At 38.2% G+C, this 20,856-nt stretch overlaps 1 protein-coding gene across 2 annotated transcripts in view; it reads left to right on the top strand.

Annotated features, from left to right (window-relative positions):
• Positions 1-19,578, top strand: part of AKAP6 (A-kinase anchoring protein 6) — a 492,411-nt gene extending 472,833 nt beyond the window's left edge. For both annotated transcript variants that reach the window (XM_049612916.1, XM_049612917.1), the window contains 2 exons: positions 6,251-9,663; positions 14,889-19,578. In XM_049612916.1, coding sequence (XP_049468873.1) covers positions 6,251-9,622 — 3,372 coding nt within the window. In that variant the 3' untranslated portion in view covers positions 9,623-9,663; positions 14,889-19,578. The remainder of the gene's footprint in view (positions 1-6,250; positions 9,664-14,888) is intronic.
• Positions 19,579-20,856: the final 1,278 nt, after the last annotated feature.

The raw sequence follows: 20,856 nt of genomic DNA, 5'->3' as shown, positions 1-20,856 counted from the left end.
AATATTATCTGTTTTAATATTTTTATAAGCAAGTTCCTCAATAGAGTGATGAAGTCCTGTGTTTTTTGAAACCCAACAGGACTAAAGACTCCTATTCACTTTGTTTGTTTGTTTGTTTGTTTCAACTGAGGTGAAATTAACATAACATAAAATTAATCATTTTAAAGTGAGTAATTCACTGGCATTTACAGGTGGTGTCACCATCACTTCTGTCTAGTTTCAAAATATTTCATTAAGCAATTCCTTCCCTTTTCCCTTTCCTCAAGCTCCTGGTGACCCCCAATTTTTATTGTCTCTATGGATTTACCTAGTCTGGAATTTCATATCAATGAAACCATGCAGTATATGGCTTTTTCTATATGGCTTCCACTGAGCATGATGTTTTTGAGGATACTAGCTTTTTTTTTATTATTAAGCTTATTTATTTATTTTGAGAGAGAGAGAAAGAACCAGGGGGGGAGGGGAAAAGGGAGGGGGACTGAGGATCCGAAGCAGGCTCTGTGCTGACAGCAGAGAGCCCAATGTGGGGCTCAAATTCACAAACTGTGAGATGATGACCTGAGTGGAAGTCAGTCTTCCGAGTGAGCCTCCAGGTGCCCAGACGATACTAGCTTTTTAAACTAGGAGGTAGCAGCTAGAAAGTCACAAATTCTCCAGGTGTTTCACTGTGGCAGAATTTAACCTTGGGACCTTTCCCCAGATCTCTACAATAGTTTGTGAGACCACAGCCCAGTCTTTCCTCATTCAGTTCACTCATTTTTTGAGAACCTGCTTTCTCCCAGGCACTGTTGTAGGTTCTGGGGCTCTAGTGGAGACAAGACAGAGCCCCTGCCCTCATGGGGTTTATATCTGGGAGGAAAACCCCTGATTCCTAATATTGGATCTCTTTTGTCTCTGGTCCCTGTTGAGAACTAAGACAATTTTTGCTATTGTAAAACGTACTTTAAAACAACATCTAATGGATTTTTCATTTTCTACTATTTCAGAAATGTCTGTATAGTCAAGACTAGGAAATATGTCCATGTCAGTACTCATTTTAGTGAGATTTGTGAGATGACTTTGGGTTTTACTTGTCTGTTTTGAGTTTCTGATCAGCTTTGTTATTGAAAAAGAGCATTCGCTAGAACAGTTTTTGATCATTAGTGTGAGATAGACTTTCAAAGCATTTTCTGAGCTGAGACAAGTTACTTTAACATTATTGTCAATCTGATAGATAGTGAGCAGGATTTGATTGCTCTCATGTGTCAGTTGTGATAGGATTTCACAGACAATGGACCTGCCTTTAAAAAAAAAGATTATTTTCAGGAAATAGAAAGTGCTTGAGTTATGTGCCTTGCAGAAGGCTGGGCAGGTGTCTTTTCTCATCTGGTTATTCCTGAGGGCTAAGCCCAGCCAGGACATGGAAAGACAAACCCACACCCCATTTACAGTGCAATGGGAGTGAGTAAGGGGTCTAACTGATGTTTATTTCCTTAAACTCCATGCATGTGGTTGTACAAAAAGATTAGCCAACCACCAATCTTCATGCAAACATGGTTACAGTTATTTAATGGTTAGTCACACTCTCTTCCCCCTTTTCAGCATGGAGAATCTATGCCAAGAGCTACCAGTCATTGGCACCTACTGTGTACCAGCCTCCCACCCCCTCCATAGGACTTTACATGCATTTTCTCATTTGAAGCTCCCAACACCCCCTAAGGTAGACTCAATGTACTATAGTTTTCTTGGATATACAAATTATTTTAGTTGAACTAAATAACTACATAACTGTCAAAGAACCTGCCCAGGATCACAGAGCTAACATGTAAGGTGGGATTGGGGGGCATCCAGGATTCACACTCAAATCTATTTGAGATTCTGCCCTAAATCCCAAAATGATTGATAAACAGTGAAAATTTTTGCTTTTCATTCTATTTCTTTTTTCATCTATATTTTTTCATTCCAACCTTGAATCTATTCTTTGCCCAAAAAGAGGCAGAGTACTACAAACCCTGAGTTCTCTTAAAAGCTGTCTTTGCATTTTCTGAGGACTAGTGGTTTGTTATGGGTGTTGGTGTTTTTGTTTTATTTTGTTTTGTTTTGTTTTGTTTTTTGAGAAAATATCTACTCAAGTCAAATTTAGGGAAATAGTTATGCATCTAATGTTCAGATACTTTGGTTTTAGATTTGGAGGGGGATACGAGGGGAAATATTTGCATCAAAAAAAGCACAGTGAATATATGAAAGTTGAAATTTTTTAACTTGTTTAATTCGATTCCCCTACCCTGATCTATGTATATTATTTCTCCCTCCTGTCCATCACCTCAAACTTCCATGGGGTCTCCTGGGGTAGACCAGGGGTAGACATGCAGATCTTTATTTGATTACAATTAACGATGTTTATGTTATCATTTTTATTTATTTGTGTGTTTCTGTTGTATTTCACTTTTCTATAGATAAAACTCTCTTCCCAGGACTTTGCAAGTGGTGTTGCTTTAATAATCTCCTGGATCTAGAATAAATGGGGGGAACACAAATTGCAAGACCTCCTAATGGTGTAGAGTGCCAGAAGTTCGACTGGAACATCCAGTTCATCCTGATCTTTCTGACATTCTTTAATTTTTCAAAAGATGCAACCTTTTAAAGGAAATTAAAGGAGTCTAGAAGTAGCTGTATTGTATCTCTGTTGGCTTGTTTTATAGAACGTCAGATTCCTTTGTCCCCATTCTTTAGCCGGTATGTGTTTCTCATCTCTTACAAAAACCCACAATGTAACCTAAAATTTTTAGAAAATCCTAGAAATGTGATCCTGGAAGACCTAATTCAATTGAAGCCATACAAATGCAGAAGGAAATGAGTTTGGATAGATATTACTTACTAGAATTGGAATCTTCATTCTCTCACCAACATCATCATCTCTTCTCCAGCCCCTTTCACTTTCTCTGTATATATTGTGTTGAAATAAACCACCTGTTTCCAAGAATAAAACAAAGAAAAAAAGAGCACCAATTAATTCCATTTGTTTCTTGAGCAGATCTTGAAGGGCTGTGTGTGTGTGTGTGCCCACAGCTATTTATATAGAGCTTTAGGTTTAGGCCAAATTCTATACCAGTGAGGCAAAGTTTATGAATGATGGACCCTTGCACAAATTAATTTAATTCTGAATTATCCCTGAATTGCAGACTTTCTATTGGAACCTCATGTACTACTCACCATCCTTTTGGTTTCAGTCAAATATTCTTAGATTTTGTCTGAATTCATTTTTGATTTATCACTGTATCAAAGACAGGAACATTTGTGTCTTTAAAAAAAGTACCTGACAGAACCTCTAGAAAACAACAACAAAATACAGTTAATTAGCTTGAGCATTATTGGCCATTGAGCTATCATCAAAGAGAGCATTCGACCAAATAATTTTCCTGCCAGTTACATCGCTCTAACATGCATCATTTTTTTCACAGATACTTTTTAGTTATATAAATATTCCAATGCCCATCCTCTCAGAAACTTTACACACTCTCTTGCCCCCAGGGGATGTTTTATGTTTGACATTAAGTCTTGAGGAAATGGAGATTTTATTGAAAATATTGACAGAATTTAATCCACAACAGAAGGGAGTGAATGAGGGCAGAACAAATAGCACTTCCTTAATATGTAAACTTTAAAGTCTAAAGTGAATGATTTTTCTAAAGTATCTTGTCAGATATTCCCAGGAATTGACATATAAAAAATGTCAGCAGTTACAATAAATTTAAGAGATGTAGAGGAAGAGAGAGTTAAGGAGGCGAAAGGACAGCATTACATCCAAAAGTGTAATCTTTTCTGATGGAAATTTCCCACTCCAACTATTTTATTGAGCAAAGGATTTGCTCTTTTAGGTGCTGCTGTAAGTTTTGAGGCTTACATTTGTAAAGTCACAGAGGCAGCATTTGGTCAGAGAACAACTGTGTCACGGAAGACAAGTCCAAGTTATAGGCATCACGTGGGCTGGGCTTCTGACACACACCCAGATGGCACAACTCCTGCATCTAGAGTGAGCCCCCAGGTTTGGGACTCCCAGGGAAAATCTGTGCTGCTAAATGTTTAAGTCGACCAGAGAGCTACAAAGGGAGCTTCTTTGAAAGACTAGTTCAATTATTTATTAGCACTCTCAGAGTACAGTGTCAGGCAAGATAGTATTTGAAATTAATATACTATTTGATTAGACTGATTGATTGTTTCTACAGCTGAAGATGTTAACATTCATTAGCCATACTAACCGGTCATTAGTACTTCCTTTATCGGCAAGCAAAGAATAAACAGAAATTCTAATAAAAATTCATCACCGTGAATGTACTCCATACCTAAGTGAGTATGATGACTGCCAGTGTTCTAGATTAACTGCTCTAACATTGGCAGCAAGAAAGATTTCTGTTATAAAATTTAAAAATATCCTTTAATTAATGTTTACTTTGTAACTGGACTCTTTTAAACTTAAGTAGGCTAGACAGATAATCTCTTACATATCCAGTATAATAAAGTGCTAATGGGTATTTTACACTTAATGAGACTGTGTGGTATCCTTTAAGTACTAGTTTCAGGAAGGATTGAGGGCTTCTTAGGAAAGTTTTGTGAGTGGGCTGCTGGTGAAGCCTTTTCCCCACTACTGAGGAAAAAAGCATCATTGCTTGTTTTTCAACCAGACTGTTAAAATAATTCTGAATTGTAATGCAAATATGCTGACCTATTATACTGTGTGACATCTCTCTCTACCTACCATATCATGAATCCCTTATGGTTTTTAGGACAAACTGAAAGGAATAATGAGAAGGAGAGAAGAAGGTGGGCAAGAAGAACCCATTATGAATGGACTGAACCCACTCTAGAGCAATGCTACATGTATTCAGAATTATAGCTACCTTATATCAATGGCCTCCTCAAGCTCTTTGAAAGCATTAGCTTGTTAGTATTCAGAATCCTCTCAAAATATAGATAGTCCTAACCCCCCTTAACAAGTGATATAAAGGGATTGGTGCTCTGAAAGGCTAAGAAACTTGCCCAAGGCCACGCAGCTGGTAGGCAGCAAAGTCAGCATTTCACCCATTCTGCATAGTTTCAGAGCCATGGTCATCTGCCTGACTACCCTGCATAAACATAAGCCAAGCTGAAAATTCTATTTGAGTTTCTGTGTATAGGTGAGCCTGTCAGGGCCTGCACACTCATATCACCTCTCTTGGCTCTAGCATGAATCCAGACAGCTGGGCAGCAAGTGAGGATGGTGAAGGATTTTGGACAGATCCAGGAACTCATTCAAACCACTGTGTCCCACTATGTGTCAAGCTCTACTTAAACCAAGTTAAAACCAGCAAGTCCAAGGAAAGATCAAGGATCTCAACTGTGCTGGCAGAGTGCAGCACAAGAGAATCTGGGCTAAATCAAACTTGAGAGCCAGAAAAGTCTTCAGATAGTTGTTATTCTAGGGCTACAGGCGGGCCCTAGGGGCCTGTAATAAATAGGGGCAGGACTGACAATAGTGAGACAAGTTAACAAGATCAAAGTAGAATCTCTGTCATAGAAAGAGACTGGGGAAGAGAGAGACTGAGAGAACTGGGGCCCGAGACTCAGGGTCCAGAAAGATATAGGTGAGGAAACCAGTCAGGTGTTGCTTGTCTTGGGTCTATTTGGGAGCAGGGCCAAATTCTCAAGAGGCAGAAAGCCCTGAAAGGGATGGCAGAAGAAAGGATAGACAAGGAAGGGTCTCTGACCATGAATCGTTCTACAGGTGGCCGTAAGTGTATCCCATTTCCCCAAAGCAAAGGCCGCTTCAAACGGAAAACCAAGAATTAGATACATGAGGGGGTTTGCCATTTGTAGGTGTAGATAGTATTCCACTGTGGACTGCCAAATGAAGAGCATCAGAGTGAATGTGCCTTAAAGATGTCGTAGGCTGTCCTCAATTTACCTGAAAGTTTTATCTTCTCCCAATCCTAGGTTAAGAATGTAGAAGAATCAATAGGAAATGGTTAATTCCAAAACTTACAACTGGACTGTAATAATCTTACACTTTAATCAATGTGATTGCCTTCAGTGACAAATTGCTATTGGTAGAAAAACCTATTTCAATAATTTTGGATATTATTCCAGAGAAGAATAGAGCTGATAATTATGTTCTCTTTCAAATCCATGCTTGGGGAAAATTTCTTTCCTGACTCTTCCAAGAGATTTTGAATGGATAAAGTGTTCATACATGTGTTCCCTAATTCTTCTTTTTTTCCCCCTTTCTCCTACACAGGAGACTTTGAATGTGATTGATCCTGGCTTGATGGACCTAAATGGGACAAGTGAGGATGCCCTGGAATGGGATGAAACTGACATAAGTAACAAGTTAATTAGTTTGAATGAAGAGTCAAATGACCTTGATCAAGAACCCCAATCTCTCATGCCTTCCTTAAAGCTTGAAGAGATAGGTGGTGAGGACCCTGGTTATGAAGAAGAGGCAGGTGACCATGGGGGGTCTCAGTATGCCTCAAGTGTCACTGTCCCCTCTAGTCCACACATTTACCAAGTGTACAGCCTTCACAATGTTGAACTCTATGAAGACAGCAGCATGCCGTTCTTGAAAAACAACCCGAAGTTCACCAGCATGACACAGCCTAGTGTTTTAACTAAGAGTCTCAGTAAAGACTCTTCATTTTCATCTACCAAGTCTTTGCCAGACCTTCTAGGAGGTTCCAGTTTGGTGAAGCCCTGCCCGTGCCATGGAGGAGACATGAGCCAGAATTCAGGCAGTGAGAGTGGAATCGTCAGCGAGGGAGACACTGAAACCACTACCAACTCTGAAATGTGCTTGCTCAATATGGTGGATGGGTCCCCAAGTAACCCTGAAACTGAACATCTGGACCCACAAATGGGAGATGCAGTTAACGTGTTAAAGCAAAAATTTAAAGATGAGGAGGAACGTATTAAGCTTCCAGATAGCTCTCAGCCATCCATTTCACCAGTGGGTTGTGTAAATGGAAAAGTTGGAGATTTAAACAGTGTTACCAAATATACCCCTGATTGTTTGGGAGAAGAATTACAAGGAAAACATGATGTGTTTACATTTTATGATTACTCGTACCTCCAAGGCTCAAAACTCAAATTGCCAATGATAATGAAACAGTCACAAAGTGAAAAAGCACATGTGGAGGATCCCCTGCTTCGTGGTTTTTATTTTGATAAAAAATCCTGCAAATCTAAACATCAGGCTACAGAGTTACAACCAGATGCACCTCCCCATGAAAAGATTTTGGCAAGTACATCCCATGAAATGGATCGAAACTCATATAAAAGTGGCGATGTGGAGAAGACATTCACTGGCATGCAGAATGCCAGACAGCTCTCCCTTTTATCACATAGTTCATCTATTGAGTCTCTTTCTCCAGGGGGTGATTTATTTGGATTGGGCATCCTTAAAAATGGCAGTGACAGCCTCCAGCGAAGCACTTCTTTAGAAAGTTGGTTGACATCCTATAAAAGCAATGAGGATCTTTTTAGCTGTCACAGCTCTGGGGACATAAGTGTGAGCAGTGGCTCAGTTGGTGAACTGAGTAAAAGGACATTAGATCTCCTGAATCGTTTAGAGAATATCCAGAGCCCTTCAGAGCAAAAGATAAAGCGAAGTGTTTCTGATATCACTCTCCAAAGTAGTTCCCAAAAGATGCCCTTTACTGGCCAGCTATCATTGGACATAGCATCCTCTATCAATGAAGACTCGCCAGCATCTCTTACAGAACTTAGCAGCAGTGATGAGCTCTCTCTTTGCTCAGAGGATATTGTATTACACAAGAACAAGGTCCCGGAATCAAATGCATCATTCAGGAAGCGCCTGACTCGTTCCGTGGCTGATGAAAGCGACGTCAATGTCAGCATGATCGTTAATGTCTCTTGCACCTCTGCTTGCACTGATGATGAAGATGACAGTGACCTCCTTTCCAGCTCTACCCTCACCTTGACAGAAGAAGAGCTATGCATCAAAGATGAAGATGATGATTCCAGTATTGCAACAGATGATGAAATTTATGAAGAATGCAACTTGATGTCAGGGCTGGACTATATAAAGAATGAACTACAGACCTGGATTAGACCAAAGATTTCCTTGACAAAAGATAAAAGAAGGTGTAATATCGGTGATGAAATAAAGGGCAGTAAGGATGTAAGTAGTAGTGAGATGACCAATCCGTCTGATACCCTGAACATTGAGGCTCTACTAAACAGCTCCATAAAATGTCTCTCTGAAAATAATGGAAATGGTAAGAATTTATCCAACACCCATGAGATAGGGACAAAGGGTGAAAATAAGAAAAATGTTTTCAAAGTTAATAAAGATCCATATGTGGCTGACATGGAAAATGGCAATATTGAAGGCACTCCAGAAAGGCAGAAAGACAAACAGAATGGGATTTCAAAGGAATCAGATAATCTTGGTTCAACTGGGAAAAAGAATTCAGACAGTGAGCATTGTAAGTGTAAAGTATTTATGGATAGCTCAGATGATTCAAATATTGCTGGAAAAGAATCTGTTCCCCAAACCGTTAGACATCGTCCAAAGAAATGTCAAAACCACCACCATGTTGAAAACCCAACTACTGCTTCTATTCCCACTGAGAAGTCTTGCCCAGAACTGCCCTCAGAAACCAGCATTATCAATAGACAGGATTCTGAGGTACTGAAACCTTCACCTAATGATGTACCAAATATGGCTGGAAAATCTGCTCCCTGCTGCCTAGCACTTGAACAAAATGAAACAGAGGAGAATGTTTCTGTCAGCGACAACATTTCCTGTTGTGACTGTGAGCCAGATGTTTTCCATCAAAAAGATGCTGAAGATTGCTCAGTACATGACTTTGTTAAGGAAATCATTGACATGGCTTCAACGGCCCTAAAAAGTAAATCTCAACCTGAAAATGAGGCAGCTGCTCCTACCTCATTAACTCAAATCAAGGAGAAGGTGTTAGAACATTCTCACCGGCCCATCCAGCTGAGAAAAGGGGACTTTTACTCCTATTTATCTCTCTCATCTCATGACAGTGATTGTGGGGAGGTCACCAATTACGTAGAGGAGAAGAGCAACACTCCATTGCCGCTGGACATTAGCGATTCTGGCTTAGAAGACAAGGAGGACACGGAATGCTTCTTTGAGGCCTGTGTTGAAGATGACCCAGATGGAGTTGAGCCCTGTCTCCCCAATGCTCCTCCAAATGAACCTGTTTCCGTTGAAGCTGCCTTGCCACAACAAGCAGCATCTGGCTCTTCTAAGTTCAATGATATTTCTCTCGTGGCCGATGAGGAAGACATGGTGGCTCTTTCAGGTTCTCCCCATCAGAAAGAATCTGATGTTGGAAAGGAAGGGGGTGGTTTACCCCGAGCTACTGTCCATGGGAAAAGCTCAGAGTTAACTACTTCAAGGCTGGGCAGTGAAAAGGAAAGTTTGGAAAACACAGGTGAATCTGGAATGCCAGGAGAACATAATGCTGCTTCAGCCAAATCTAGAGTTCCAGGGCTCTCCTCAAAGGCAAAGCAGCCAAAAGACAAGGCTGCATTGCATCCCAACCCCAAAACTTTAACCTGTGAAGAAAACCTTCTAAATCTTCATGAAGAACAACATAAAAATATGCATAGGTAGAATGCAACCCTCTCCACGCATGAAAATCATCTCATTGAAAGGTATGTATAGTCCTCATTTTAATATATATTTTTAATATAGTTTAATGTACATATTTAGTGTATGAGTCAACAATGCCATGATAGGAGAGAGGAGAACAGACTAGTCAAAATGACTGGTCATGCAGATACTGATCTGAATAAGACATTTAGGTGGAAGGCATATTCCCAACAATGCAAGTAACTGTGAAGCAAAAGGGAGAGAAACAGTCACAATTGACATTTTTAGTGACATTATCTTTATGACATCATTCTGGCAAGAAGAATACAAAATTTGAGGAAGTAGCCAGATAATTTAGGACCTTCCATGGAGGGAGGAAAAAAGGTTCTCCCAATTACAATTATAGCCTCTGATCAAAATGCATGCACAGTGACAATGCTTCCCACTTCAGTTTCCTGCACGCAGAGATGCCCACACCCTTCAGTGCCTGGAAATGAACAATGATTAGGTTAAAGGCTGCATCTCCTGATCTGGGCCTTCCTTTTATGCTTCTGTCTAATGTAACTATCATCACATTTGCTTCCCCAGTGGAAGGCTGTGCTGTCACAGCTCCTGATCATGGCCGAGTCTGAGGATTCAAACAGGAGGGGAAAGTTGATGTTAAAGAAGCAGCTTTTATTTATCCACACACAGACCGAGAACAGGCCCAGAAAGCAAATGCAGAGAGAATACATGACAAGTTAATGGCGTTTTGATAAAAACAGAATTTTTGAATTTTGCCTCAAGGTGACAGGCTGATTTCCATCAAAATTTTTAAGAAAGTCATTCCACTCTTCGTATTTAATAAGACAGCTATTGATTGATTATTCTGAGATGATGATATAGCTCTGAAAGTGACACAAAAATTCTGTTATTTTCCATCTCTAAACCCCAGTGATGAATATACTTTCTCAATCAAGTCTAAAGAAGAAAATTTGAGCTTTTGAATGTTGAGAGTTGTATTTCACCAAAGTATGAGGTGCCGAATGGTGTCTCCAGCCCCCACTCCAAGAAGCTTAATGCTGTAACCTAAACTCGTGCTATAGGAAATGAATTACAGAAGCAATCTACCCTAATTTGTTAACTTATTCAAATAACAGTTATTATACTTAACTATGCTAAAGATTATCTTTTTTGTGGCAGATTGTTTATTTTTTGATGAGCCTAATTACTGATTTTCTAAAAGTAATTTACATTTATTACAAATACATCTTTTAAAATGTGACAGATAAATGTTGTTCCCATAATGTATTATGAAAAAAGTTACTATTTAAAAACACATTATTTAATTTGAAAGATGAATGGCAAACATCATTATTTTTTTTTCCTGCAACACCTGTGCCCTAAGCTCATTAAAATGTGTGATTCCATGTAGAGCTGCTAGAAATGGGGAGGGGGGAATCTATACCATATATATACCCTAAAAATAAACTCAGTATGCAAAACTGAAGGAAGACATCCTACTTACTCATGTAGCTCAACTAATTTTCTGTGTTTCAGACTCAATTTACAATTGGCTGCAAGTGGGAACAAAAGCAGGAGAGAGAGAAATGTATTTTCTGTGAAACATGTCCACCCTATAATCACATCCTCCATCAGTATGCAGTAAAACTGACCATTAAGGGAGAGTAACTGCAATTCCATAAGCTGCTTCTAAACAAGTTCTATTAGTACCGATTGTACTGCTGGCTCTGCCAACTTCGGCAGAGGCTGGCAGAGCCTGGCTGATTTCTGCCTTCTGAAAGGGGATAAAAGGCTTGAAAGTAACACCACTCTGAGCATATCATGTGACCATGACTCTCAAGTCACCAGTCATGCTGAGATCCGGAGCTCCAGAAGCTCTGGCACTGGAGAAGCCTCCGGGTCACACTCTTCCCTTTTAGGCACTCTGGGAATTTCTTCTGTCCCTTACATAGATAGAGAATTGACATGTAAATGACAAGCAGCTCCATCTTTAGACCCGGGGAAGTGAAAGTGCTGTTGGATCTGTGCATCCCTCACCTTTTACCGACACCACAGTGTAAACCTATCAGCTAGCCCGCCTGCCAGCCAGCAATATTTTCTTGAGCACCCCCCTGCCCCGCCCCCGAGATGTGGTTCCTGGCCCTATCTCAGGCAATGGGGAAGCAGCCAGATTTTACTTCTGCAGAACTCACATCGCCCCCAAGTGACTTATTATCACCCGAGGGCCATTTAAATAGCCATGTTTACTGCCCTATTCATTTTTCTCAGTATCATGCAGACAAAATACCCAAATGCCCAGATTTTTCACCAGTCATTAGCCTTGGGTACCTGGGTACAAACATTTACATTTTGTTAAAATACTACTAACCAGGATGAGTTATTTAATCTCAAAACATTGACATGCCCTTGGTGTTATCAGAATACATAGTAAAATTATTTGGTAAATATGAGACTTCATGTCTCTAAAAGCTTAACTGTTCTCATTGTTCTTCCTACAAGGTTCAAAGGAGCAAAAAGTGGTCTACTTTTTAAAGTCACTTCAAAACCATCAGTCAGGGTGCTCTATCAGGGTAATAAAATACACCATATTCAATTTGCTGGGCTATTGTTTTTTTTTTTTAAGAAATAAGTTCTCAGGTGATGAAATTATGATGTCATCTGGAGGAACTTCAACTTAGAATAGCAGATACAGTCTGCACTGGTAACAAATATTTTTTTCAAAAATTTTTGAGAAGGTTTTTCAATTACTGCTCTAATTAAAAACCCACTGAAACCGTTGGAATTTTAAACATGATCTAACACAGGATGCATTTCCTCTGATTTCTAGGCACACTGCTGTGCTTTTCACTATTTTCATTTATGTGTCATGTTTCTACAAAAATAGAGAGGTCAGTTCTAGCAAATCACATCAAAGGAAAGGTAACTGGGTAGATCCAGATATTTCTGCCTAATTTGGAGGAAGCACATAATGTATGTCTAGAGTGCCTCCTAGGACCTGCCTAAGAGATGTACTTTGCACTAATCTTTCTGCTGTATTCTGACAGTTATTTCTTCATAATCCTCATCATAAGCCTCTGATCTTTGGTGAATGATTTAACCGTAAACTTCAGGCTGGATAAATCCTGTGGTATAAAAATTTAACTCATCACATGCAGCCAATGTGTCCTTTCTTTTTCCCTTTTGGTTTACTCTGTTTTTCAGTTTTGTTTGTGTGTTTGTGTGTGTATATGTGTATGTGTTGGAGGGGTTGTGTTTCCTTAGGACTCATATATTTCCTTCAGATCTTTTTAGCTCCATTGCTTTTCCTATCTTATTGGTCTGCAAATTTGATTGTTGGTAGTTCAAAGATTTTAGATTTTCAGCAATCACTTATAATTACGCATGCTTGAGCATACACATACCTAGTAAAATTGCTGCTACTCAGTTTTTACAAACTGAGAAAACTTGAACACCACACATTCCTCACATATACAACATAAGTTCTTATTCTGTTAGTTTGATTGACACTAAGTATTTAATATGATCTGAAGCTGGCCGAGCAGGTTTAAGAAACTACTCTTGGTGATAGTTTATTAATTTTTCACTAAAGAATACAAGTATAATCTTATCAAAGTTACCTTCAAAATCACTTTAATAAATCAAGGTTCTGGTGGATGTGAAATGTTTTTTAATTATTCAGCACTTCTGGGGGCGCTAGGGTGGCTCAGTCGGTTAAGCATCCAACTTCAGCTCAGGTCATGATCTCACAGTTCGTGGGTTTGAGCCCTGCATCAGGCTCTGTGCTGACAGCTGAGAGCCTGGAGCCTGCTTCGAATTCTGTGTCTCCCTCTGTCTCTGTCCTTCCCCTGCTCATGGTCTGTCTCTGACTGAAAAATAAATTAAAAAAAATTTTTTAAATATAAAATTTAAAAATTAAAAAAAATTATCCAGCCCTTCTGAGTAACTAGCCCTACCGTGCTAAATAATGAAGATTTTATTTGGCATCACCTATCACACACGAGCACACACACACACACACACACACACCCCAGATCTGTGCTTCAATCAATTTTGCCTGTCCCTCTCCAAGTGAGCCAAGTTGAAAGAATTGATTATCCATAGAGAATTTAAATACCAGCATTTAGTAAGGCCAGCTTTGCCTCACCTAAGGAGTCCTTACTCAATGTCCAGATTTCCAATGAGTCATGTCCTCAGCATGTGAACAATGCACCATGATCTTTCTTGAGTTACTGAAGCATTTTACTGTACCAAATTTTGTCCCATCTGTTCCTGTCTATCTATCTCTCCATGTTCTTGAGAACCTGCCTTTTCTCCCCAGCTTCCTGTGGCTTCAGCCCAAACCACATTTGCTAGTTTTTCTGGCTTTTAAACGGGTTACAAGATTATACAGAGAGAGAAAGATGGAGAATGATAATATTTAGTTCTAGAGAGATAGTAAAGCAAACTGACATCAGACATCAGAACTCCTTTTAAACCCAGACAAGCAAAAGCCTGCTTTGTTTGAGAGCTGGTCAGCAGACTTAAAGAAACTAAATCTTGTACTGCCTGTACCTGGAATTCAGTTGTTCCTCACATCCGACTTGTTGCTTTCAGCCAATTAGAAATAGGCAGAACTGAGTTTGGAACGAATTTGTATCTGAGCTATCAAGATGTACAGATATAATTGAGTCATTCTTATTTGCACAGTGCATCTGTACCTTAAATGAAATGCATTCGTATTTGACCTAGAAGCCCAAGTTATCTGCTTTTACAGACAAGGGGCTGAAACATTTGGGAGTATAACGATGCTATGAATATTCTACCACTATGTAATAGCCGAATTGTTCAGTTTTGCTGTCACACATACAGTCGCTGAAGTAAAGGTTAAACCACCTGAGGGCCCAGGTTCCCAGTCGGTGAATCACTGTTGATATTTTGCTGCCTCACTTGGCACCAGCAGCCTCACATTTTCATAGTGATTTGAAGCTATCTTGAGTGTTTGAAACCAAGTTCACAAGCAGAGGAGCAGATTATATCCAGGGAAAAGGTCAAACTTGATGACTTTTCTTGTTTTATTCAAAACCATGTCACTTTAAAAAAAATCAATGTGTTTTTCAATGGATTCTGAAACACTGTTGTCAGTAATACGAATCTTGGGCTATTAAAATTACTATGTTTTATGTATCTTCTTATTTTAGAATATCAGCAGGTAGTTCCAAAATGGCAGCATTCCTCAAAGGGCTGGTTTTGCAAATGAAACAGACACTTCTGATACCTTTTCTTGTCACTTTCTTGTTTCTTGTAGATAAGCCTGGCTGTAACTCGGGGGTGGCCTCATAGTTCCACCCTGGGCTGGTCTGTGGTTCCATCACGTCACTGCCATTTGTTACATTGACCTCTCCCAAGATGAAACTTCCCTCCGAATGCGATTTGTCCACGAGCCTTGTGATCTGGATTGTGCACTGGTTTTCTTTAGGTGATTGTCTTTGAAGTTCGGCAAAGCTGCTTGTTCTCCCATGGATTCCTCTCCCAAGCTACCTCTACCAACCCCGCCTCTCCAGCGAGACTTTTCTGTTTGCCTCCTCCCTCCCCATCTACTCTTTAAAGTTCTGCGGTCCACCAAATTGATGGTCCATTAAATTCACCTGTCTGGAATGACCCCCTCCCCCTCTCCCTGCCGGTACTTGACCAATTTCATGTTTCGATCTGGATTTTTTTAAATGGTATGATGCCTATGTTTATTGAAAGAGATTTACCTAAAAGGCCAACATTTGATTTGATTGCAGCATACAGAAGAAACACTGGTCCTTCTTTCAAAATTAAGCAACTTATAAAAGCGCAGTTTTATTTATTTCATTTTAAAAATAATTATCTATGCAGCACTTCAAGAAACAACTATATGGTGTTGTATATTATAAACTGGTGACATTCTACTATTAAATTATGTACAACATTTTCGTTTTTTATGCTTCTTGAGGTGGTAATGAGAAAAAAGTTTTTTAAAAAAGTGTGCCTTGCTGTATTTCTTATACCATTTATTAAAAAGCTGCTTTCACGGTAAAATTATGTTGGTTTGAAAGGAGGAAATAGCAAGGTTAAGATGTGTGAATAATTTCTGTATATATGTATAACCAAGTACAAACATTGATGTATAATGACAGTATAAAATGCTTTCATGTTTATGATGTCTAGTGATGTGGAAAATATAAGCCTTAAACCATTAGATTGCATGGTAATTAAAATTGGCATAATAAACATAGTTCATTGGGGGAAAAGGAAAATCAGTGATCTCTTCTACCTGTGTTCTTTACCAAATTATTACATCTGGTTCTGGAAAAACTAGAATATGTAGTAGCTTCCAAAATATCCATATCGCATAAGAGGCTTAAAATTAAACTACATGTGAAGCCTTTACAATTTTCAAAATCTTTCTGATCACTGCACAGATCTTGGAACACAAATGATTAAATGCCAGGTCCCCTAAACCAAGAAAAACTTATCTTAGATTTTTTTATTTCTACTTATCATTAATGGTTTAATATTGGATTTCAGAATACCTAGTATGTCTCATATTTATTCTATGTAATTCTTTTGAATGGGTTTGATAGAAAGATGGTAGAAAAGTCTAGAAAATTTGACTATTTTGATTTAGAATATAGATTTCAGGTGTATTTATTTTGTGCAAAAAGAAATCAGCTGAAAAATATTCCATTTGGTCTTTACTGCTCTTGTTAAATGCAGTTTTTAATTTATATCCTAACACCTACTAAAGTGCCTGATACACAGTAGGTATTCAGTAAACATTTACTGAATTGAAGTATTGAATTAGGCAATATGTATGACATGTACCTTTTCATTTTGAGAGACCTACACTATAACATATAAACAACTAGAAAAATGTGTAATGCAATCATTCACTCAACCGATAGTTAATTAACACCTTTTATCTGCAAGGACTATTGTAGATGTGGGGAATGCAACGATGAACAAAGGTCCTGCCCTTCGGAGGTTTACCTACACTGTGGACAGAGTGAACACCCAAATGAGATGCAGTGGTTGTCCTGCAGGCAAGGATCAGAGCAAAGTGGTAAAAGAGGCACAAACAAGTAGCAAAGAGGGACAAGAGGGAAGAAAGGGGCTAGAAGGGAACCGAAAGTTAGACCATAGAAAAGGAGTGAAGTTTTCTTGCAGAGGTGGTGAGAAAACAGGTAGCCTGGGAGACCTAATGAGGGGTCTTTTAAAAAGTTAAGTTGGAGCTTTTGTATGTAATACGGTAGGTAGTAAGACTTTGTGGAGTCTTTCTTTTGCACCTGATTTTATTTATCATTAGAACATTAGTACAACACCAAGAACATTTTTAAAATACTAGTCTATGATTTTCCCATTTTAATAACAATTTGAATTGTTATGTCCCTTCTAATCTTTTCCATACGTATTTCTAAATTGATTAATCATTCTAGGCTTTTGCATAGGTAGTAATTATTCAAAAGAAGTTTTAGGCAGACATCTAGTAGCGGTGGGCAAGATGATGACAGGGGAAAGAGATTAGAGATAAATGTCTCATTAGGAGGCAGCTGTAGAAAACAAGGGAGGCTTGAAGTAACAGAGTAGGCAGGGATAGTGACCGGAAATGCAGAGAAAGAAGAAATCCTAGAGTCTTGAACTACCTAAGAGCATTCGGGATCCCTGTTGAGGTATTGAACTATTTTATATATTGAGACAAACTAAATTTTCCTTGGGTGATGCCAAGGGCCACATCTATTGGTAAAACCTTCAAAGAACAAACTGACCATTATGTTCTATTTACCTGTTATATATGCTCGTTTAAGACCATGAGGTATTAACAATATTCGTTTACTAATTATCTACTTAATTTTAACACTGAATTTGTAAGATGACTTTTACTGAACAGTACTTTTTCTGGTTGGAAGAGACGGAATCACCTCAACCTCTTGCTGTGTGTAGGCACGACTTCCCCAGTTATCCTTGAAAATGGTCACACCAAATCTGCCACACCTTCCAGTGACAGTGGTCCATGATTTGTTAAGGCAAGCTGTCCCATGATTGGGAGTGTCTCTTTGTTGGAAAGTTCTTTCTTAGGTGGCTAAAAGCTGCATAGGGCGCCTTTCCCCCTGCCTTTCATTATTGCTCACGATTCTAGCTCAACCCTGAGGAGCCGCTCAGAGTGTTTGTACCCCTTCTTTCTCATGGCAACCTTGAAGATAACTGAGGTCAGTTACTCGTCTTCTCCCAGCTGCTAATGATTTCTGTTCTTCATTCCCTCAACTGCCCTTCATATGCCATGATTTTCAGATCCATTTCAACCTGAATGAATGTTAGCAGACAGAATCCTTGAAACTGAGGAACTGTCATCATCATACATGTAGAAAAATATCTGAACATTTAAGTGGTTTTCTCTAAAAGTATATTCAAGATATATGTTTATTCTATTATTGTAAATTTCAATAAATAAATAAATAAATAATCCATTACATCCTTTAGTGGACCAGTCTAGTGCCGGAGTCCTCTTGAATCTTTTCCTTACATCAAATCCAGACCTAATCTGTTTCCATATTAAGCAGGGTCCTCCACCCCCCATTTATTTATTCATTTATTCAGTCATTCAACAAACATTCATTGAGTGGCTACTTGTGTGAGGCACTGTGTTTGGCATTAGAGATACAAAGGCAACTAAAACATGGTCTCTGCCTACAAAGGGTTTATAGTTTTCCTTGTGAAAGTGCCTTTCATATCCTTGAATAGAATGATGTCTCCAAATTAAATGATGACCCATTTATTCTGTTTTCTATCTAGTTTCTCTACATTTTCGAAAACATAGTGAGCAAAAATAGTATGCAGAATTATCTGGATCTGACTACTAGAAGAAGTGAAATGTTCTTTTGTATTTGAAATTTTTAATTACAGAAAAAAAATTTCAGATTTCTGGTCACTGAATAAATATTCATCTTACACAACAGAACAATCTAAATTCAGGGCTTTTGCGAATCTGAGTTTAATTATTTTGCTGTGTTTGGTTCATCCAGTTTAGGTTTTACCCATGCTAAAATTCCTGGGAACAAATTAGATACAAATATCAAAACATACTGAAATAATCCAGCTATTTCTTACAAGTCGAATTATTTTAATTTCCAAATGAGTTTAGTATTTTTTAGAATTTTGATGAATGTATTTCAAATTTTCTAACTTGAACCAATTAAACTTACAACTGTGTTTTTATATACTTTTTTCAATTTTTATTTTGAATAATTTCAGACCTATTTAAAAGTTGAATGAACAGTACAATATTTGCATGCTCATCACTCAGATTCATGTATTGTTAACATCTTACCACCTTTGCTTTTTCTCTCTCTTTACACACATACATTTTTTTGTGTGATTGAACCATTTGAAATTAAATTGCAGATCCTAACACTTCATCTGTAAATGCTTCAACATAATCATCTAAGAACAAAAATATTATTCTACAAGTCCACAATACCATCATAACACCCAAGGAATGTAACATCGATATAGTAATATCTGATAATCTATATCAAATCTATATTCAGATTTCTCCAAATGCCCTAAAAATGTCCATTTATAGTTGTTTTTGTTTTAATCCCAGATCCAAACAAACTCATGCATTGCTTTCATGTTTTCATGCCTTTTTCACTTTGAACAGTTTCCCTGTGCTTTTATTCTTTCCTTCTTTGGTCTTTCATAGCTGACATATCTGAAGAGTCCTGGCCACTTTAATAGAATGACCCACAATCTGGATGTGTCCAGTTGTTTCTTCATTATTGAACTCAGGGTAAACGTGTTTGTCAAGTATAGTATATTGTTCAGTACCTACTCTTTAATGAGGAATGAATGAGTCACTGACAGTTTTGATGTGTCTTGAAGTTCACAAATTACTCTTATAGCTCATGCTTTATTAGTTTAAGGTAGGGGTCAGAAAACTACAGGGTGGGCTAAATCTGGCATACTGCCTGTTATTGTTTGGCCTATGAGCTAAGAATGGTTTTTACTTTTTAAATTGTTGAAAAAAATCAGAAAAGTATTTCATGACATGTGAAAATTATTTGAAATTCAAATTTCGGTGTCCATGAATAAAGTTTTATTGGAACATAGCCACACACATTTGTTTACATATTGTCTATGGCTGCTTTTGCACTATAACTGCAGAGTTGAGTAGTTGTGACAGAGACCATATGGCATTCAAAGCCCAAAATATTTATGATTTGATCAATTACAGAAAAAGCTTTCCCATTTCTGGTCTACGGTATTCTAAATTCTGACACCATTTTCTTACAGGCAGATAGATTTCCAATTGCGAAATCAATGTAACATATTAGCACCTAGTTATTTTTTGCTTTTTAGATTTTGTTGAGGCCTCCATTTTAGTTTCATATTACCTTTAGTAACATAAAGTGTGCCTTGTTTCATAAATTTAAGATTGTTCCACAACCACAGTTGGTTTAAGGATTTAAATATAGTTCACTTATTATAGCCTGGCTTTGATTGATTTAGAGGGTTAGTCAATTACAGACTAAGTCATTAGTTCAGTCAGAACTAACAGGAAAATTGACATAACCTAAACTCACTTCAATTCACTGATAGACTGGAATCCTTTCTCTAAATGTTTTTCTAAAGCATTTTTTTTCCTAAAGCATTTTAAAATCCAGGCCATTTCAGAATCAGTTTTTCAAACTTATTTTTCATCCCAAACAAAGGTAAAAACATAATCAGTGATTGTTTCAGATACACTTTCATTTCCCATGTACTGATCATTATTAACAATCTGAATTCGCCAACGAAATAAGTATTCACCGCAGACCCACTGTGGCCATAGGTGGGCCTTCTTATTGAATAGAAGATGTCTGAAAGGTACAAGTTAATTTACCTTTGTGAGCCCTACCACCTCCCACTGCCACATTCTTTTGGAGGGGTCACTCAAGGAAGGCTTTTAACTACTTCCTCCTCCTTAAAAAGCAACCACATACATTTTATATAGCAATGGCCTCTAAATATGAGACTTGCCATGGACTCGCATTTACAGAGTAAAATAATGCAGTGATGTGTGCAAGTCAGGCCCACAGTAATATGGTTTCTTGTAGCAAAGGCATTTTGGCCAATGCCTTCAGACCATCTGATCCTTTATTGATGGGCCCTTACCAATGCAGAAAATATTCAATGTTACTTGCACTTGTGTTTTGAAGTATAACAAGGCCTTGCATGAAGCAACTTGTATCATTCTCTTTTCTGTTGTAACA

Source organism: Panthera uncia (genome assembly GCF_023721935.1).
Source record: "Panthera uncia isolate 11264 chromosome B3 unlocalized genomic scaffold, Puncia_PCG_1.0 HiC_scaffold_1, whole genome shotgun sequence".
In the NCBI taxonomy this organism is placed as follows: Eukaryota; Metazoa; Chordata; class Mammalia; order Carnivora; family Felidae; genus Panthera; species Panthera uncia.
The sequence above is the reverse complement of the archived record's forward strand: the minus strand, read 5'-3'. Positions and strand labels throughout refer to the sequence as shown.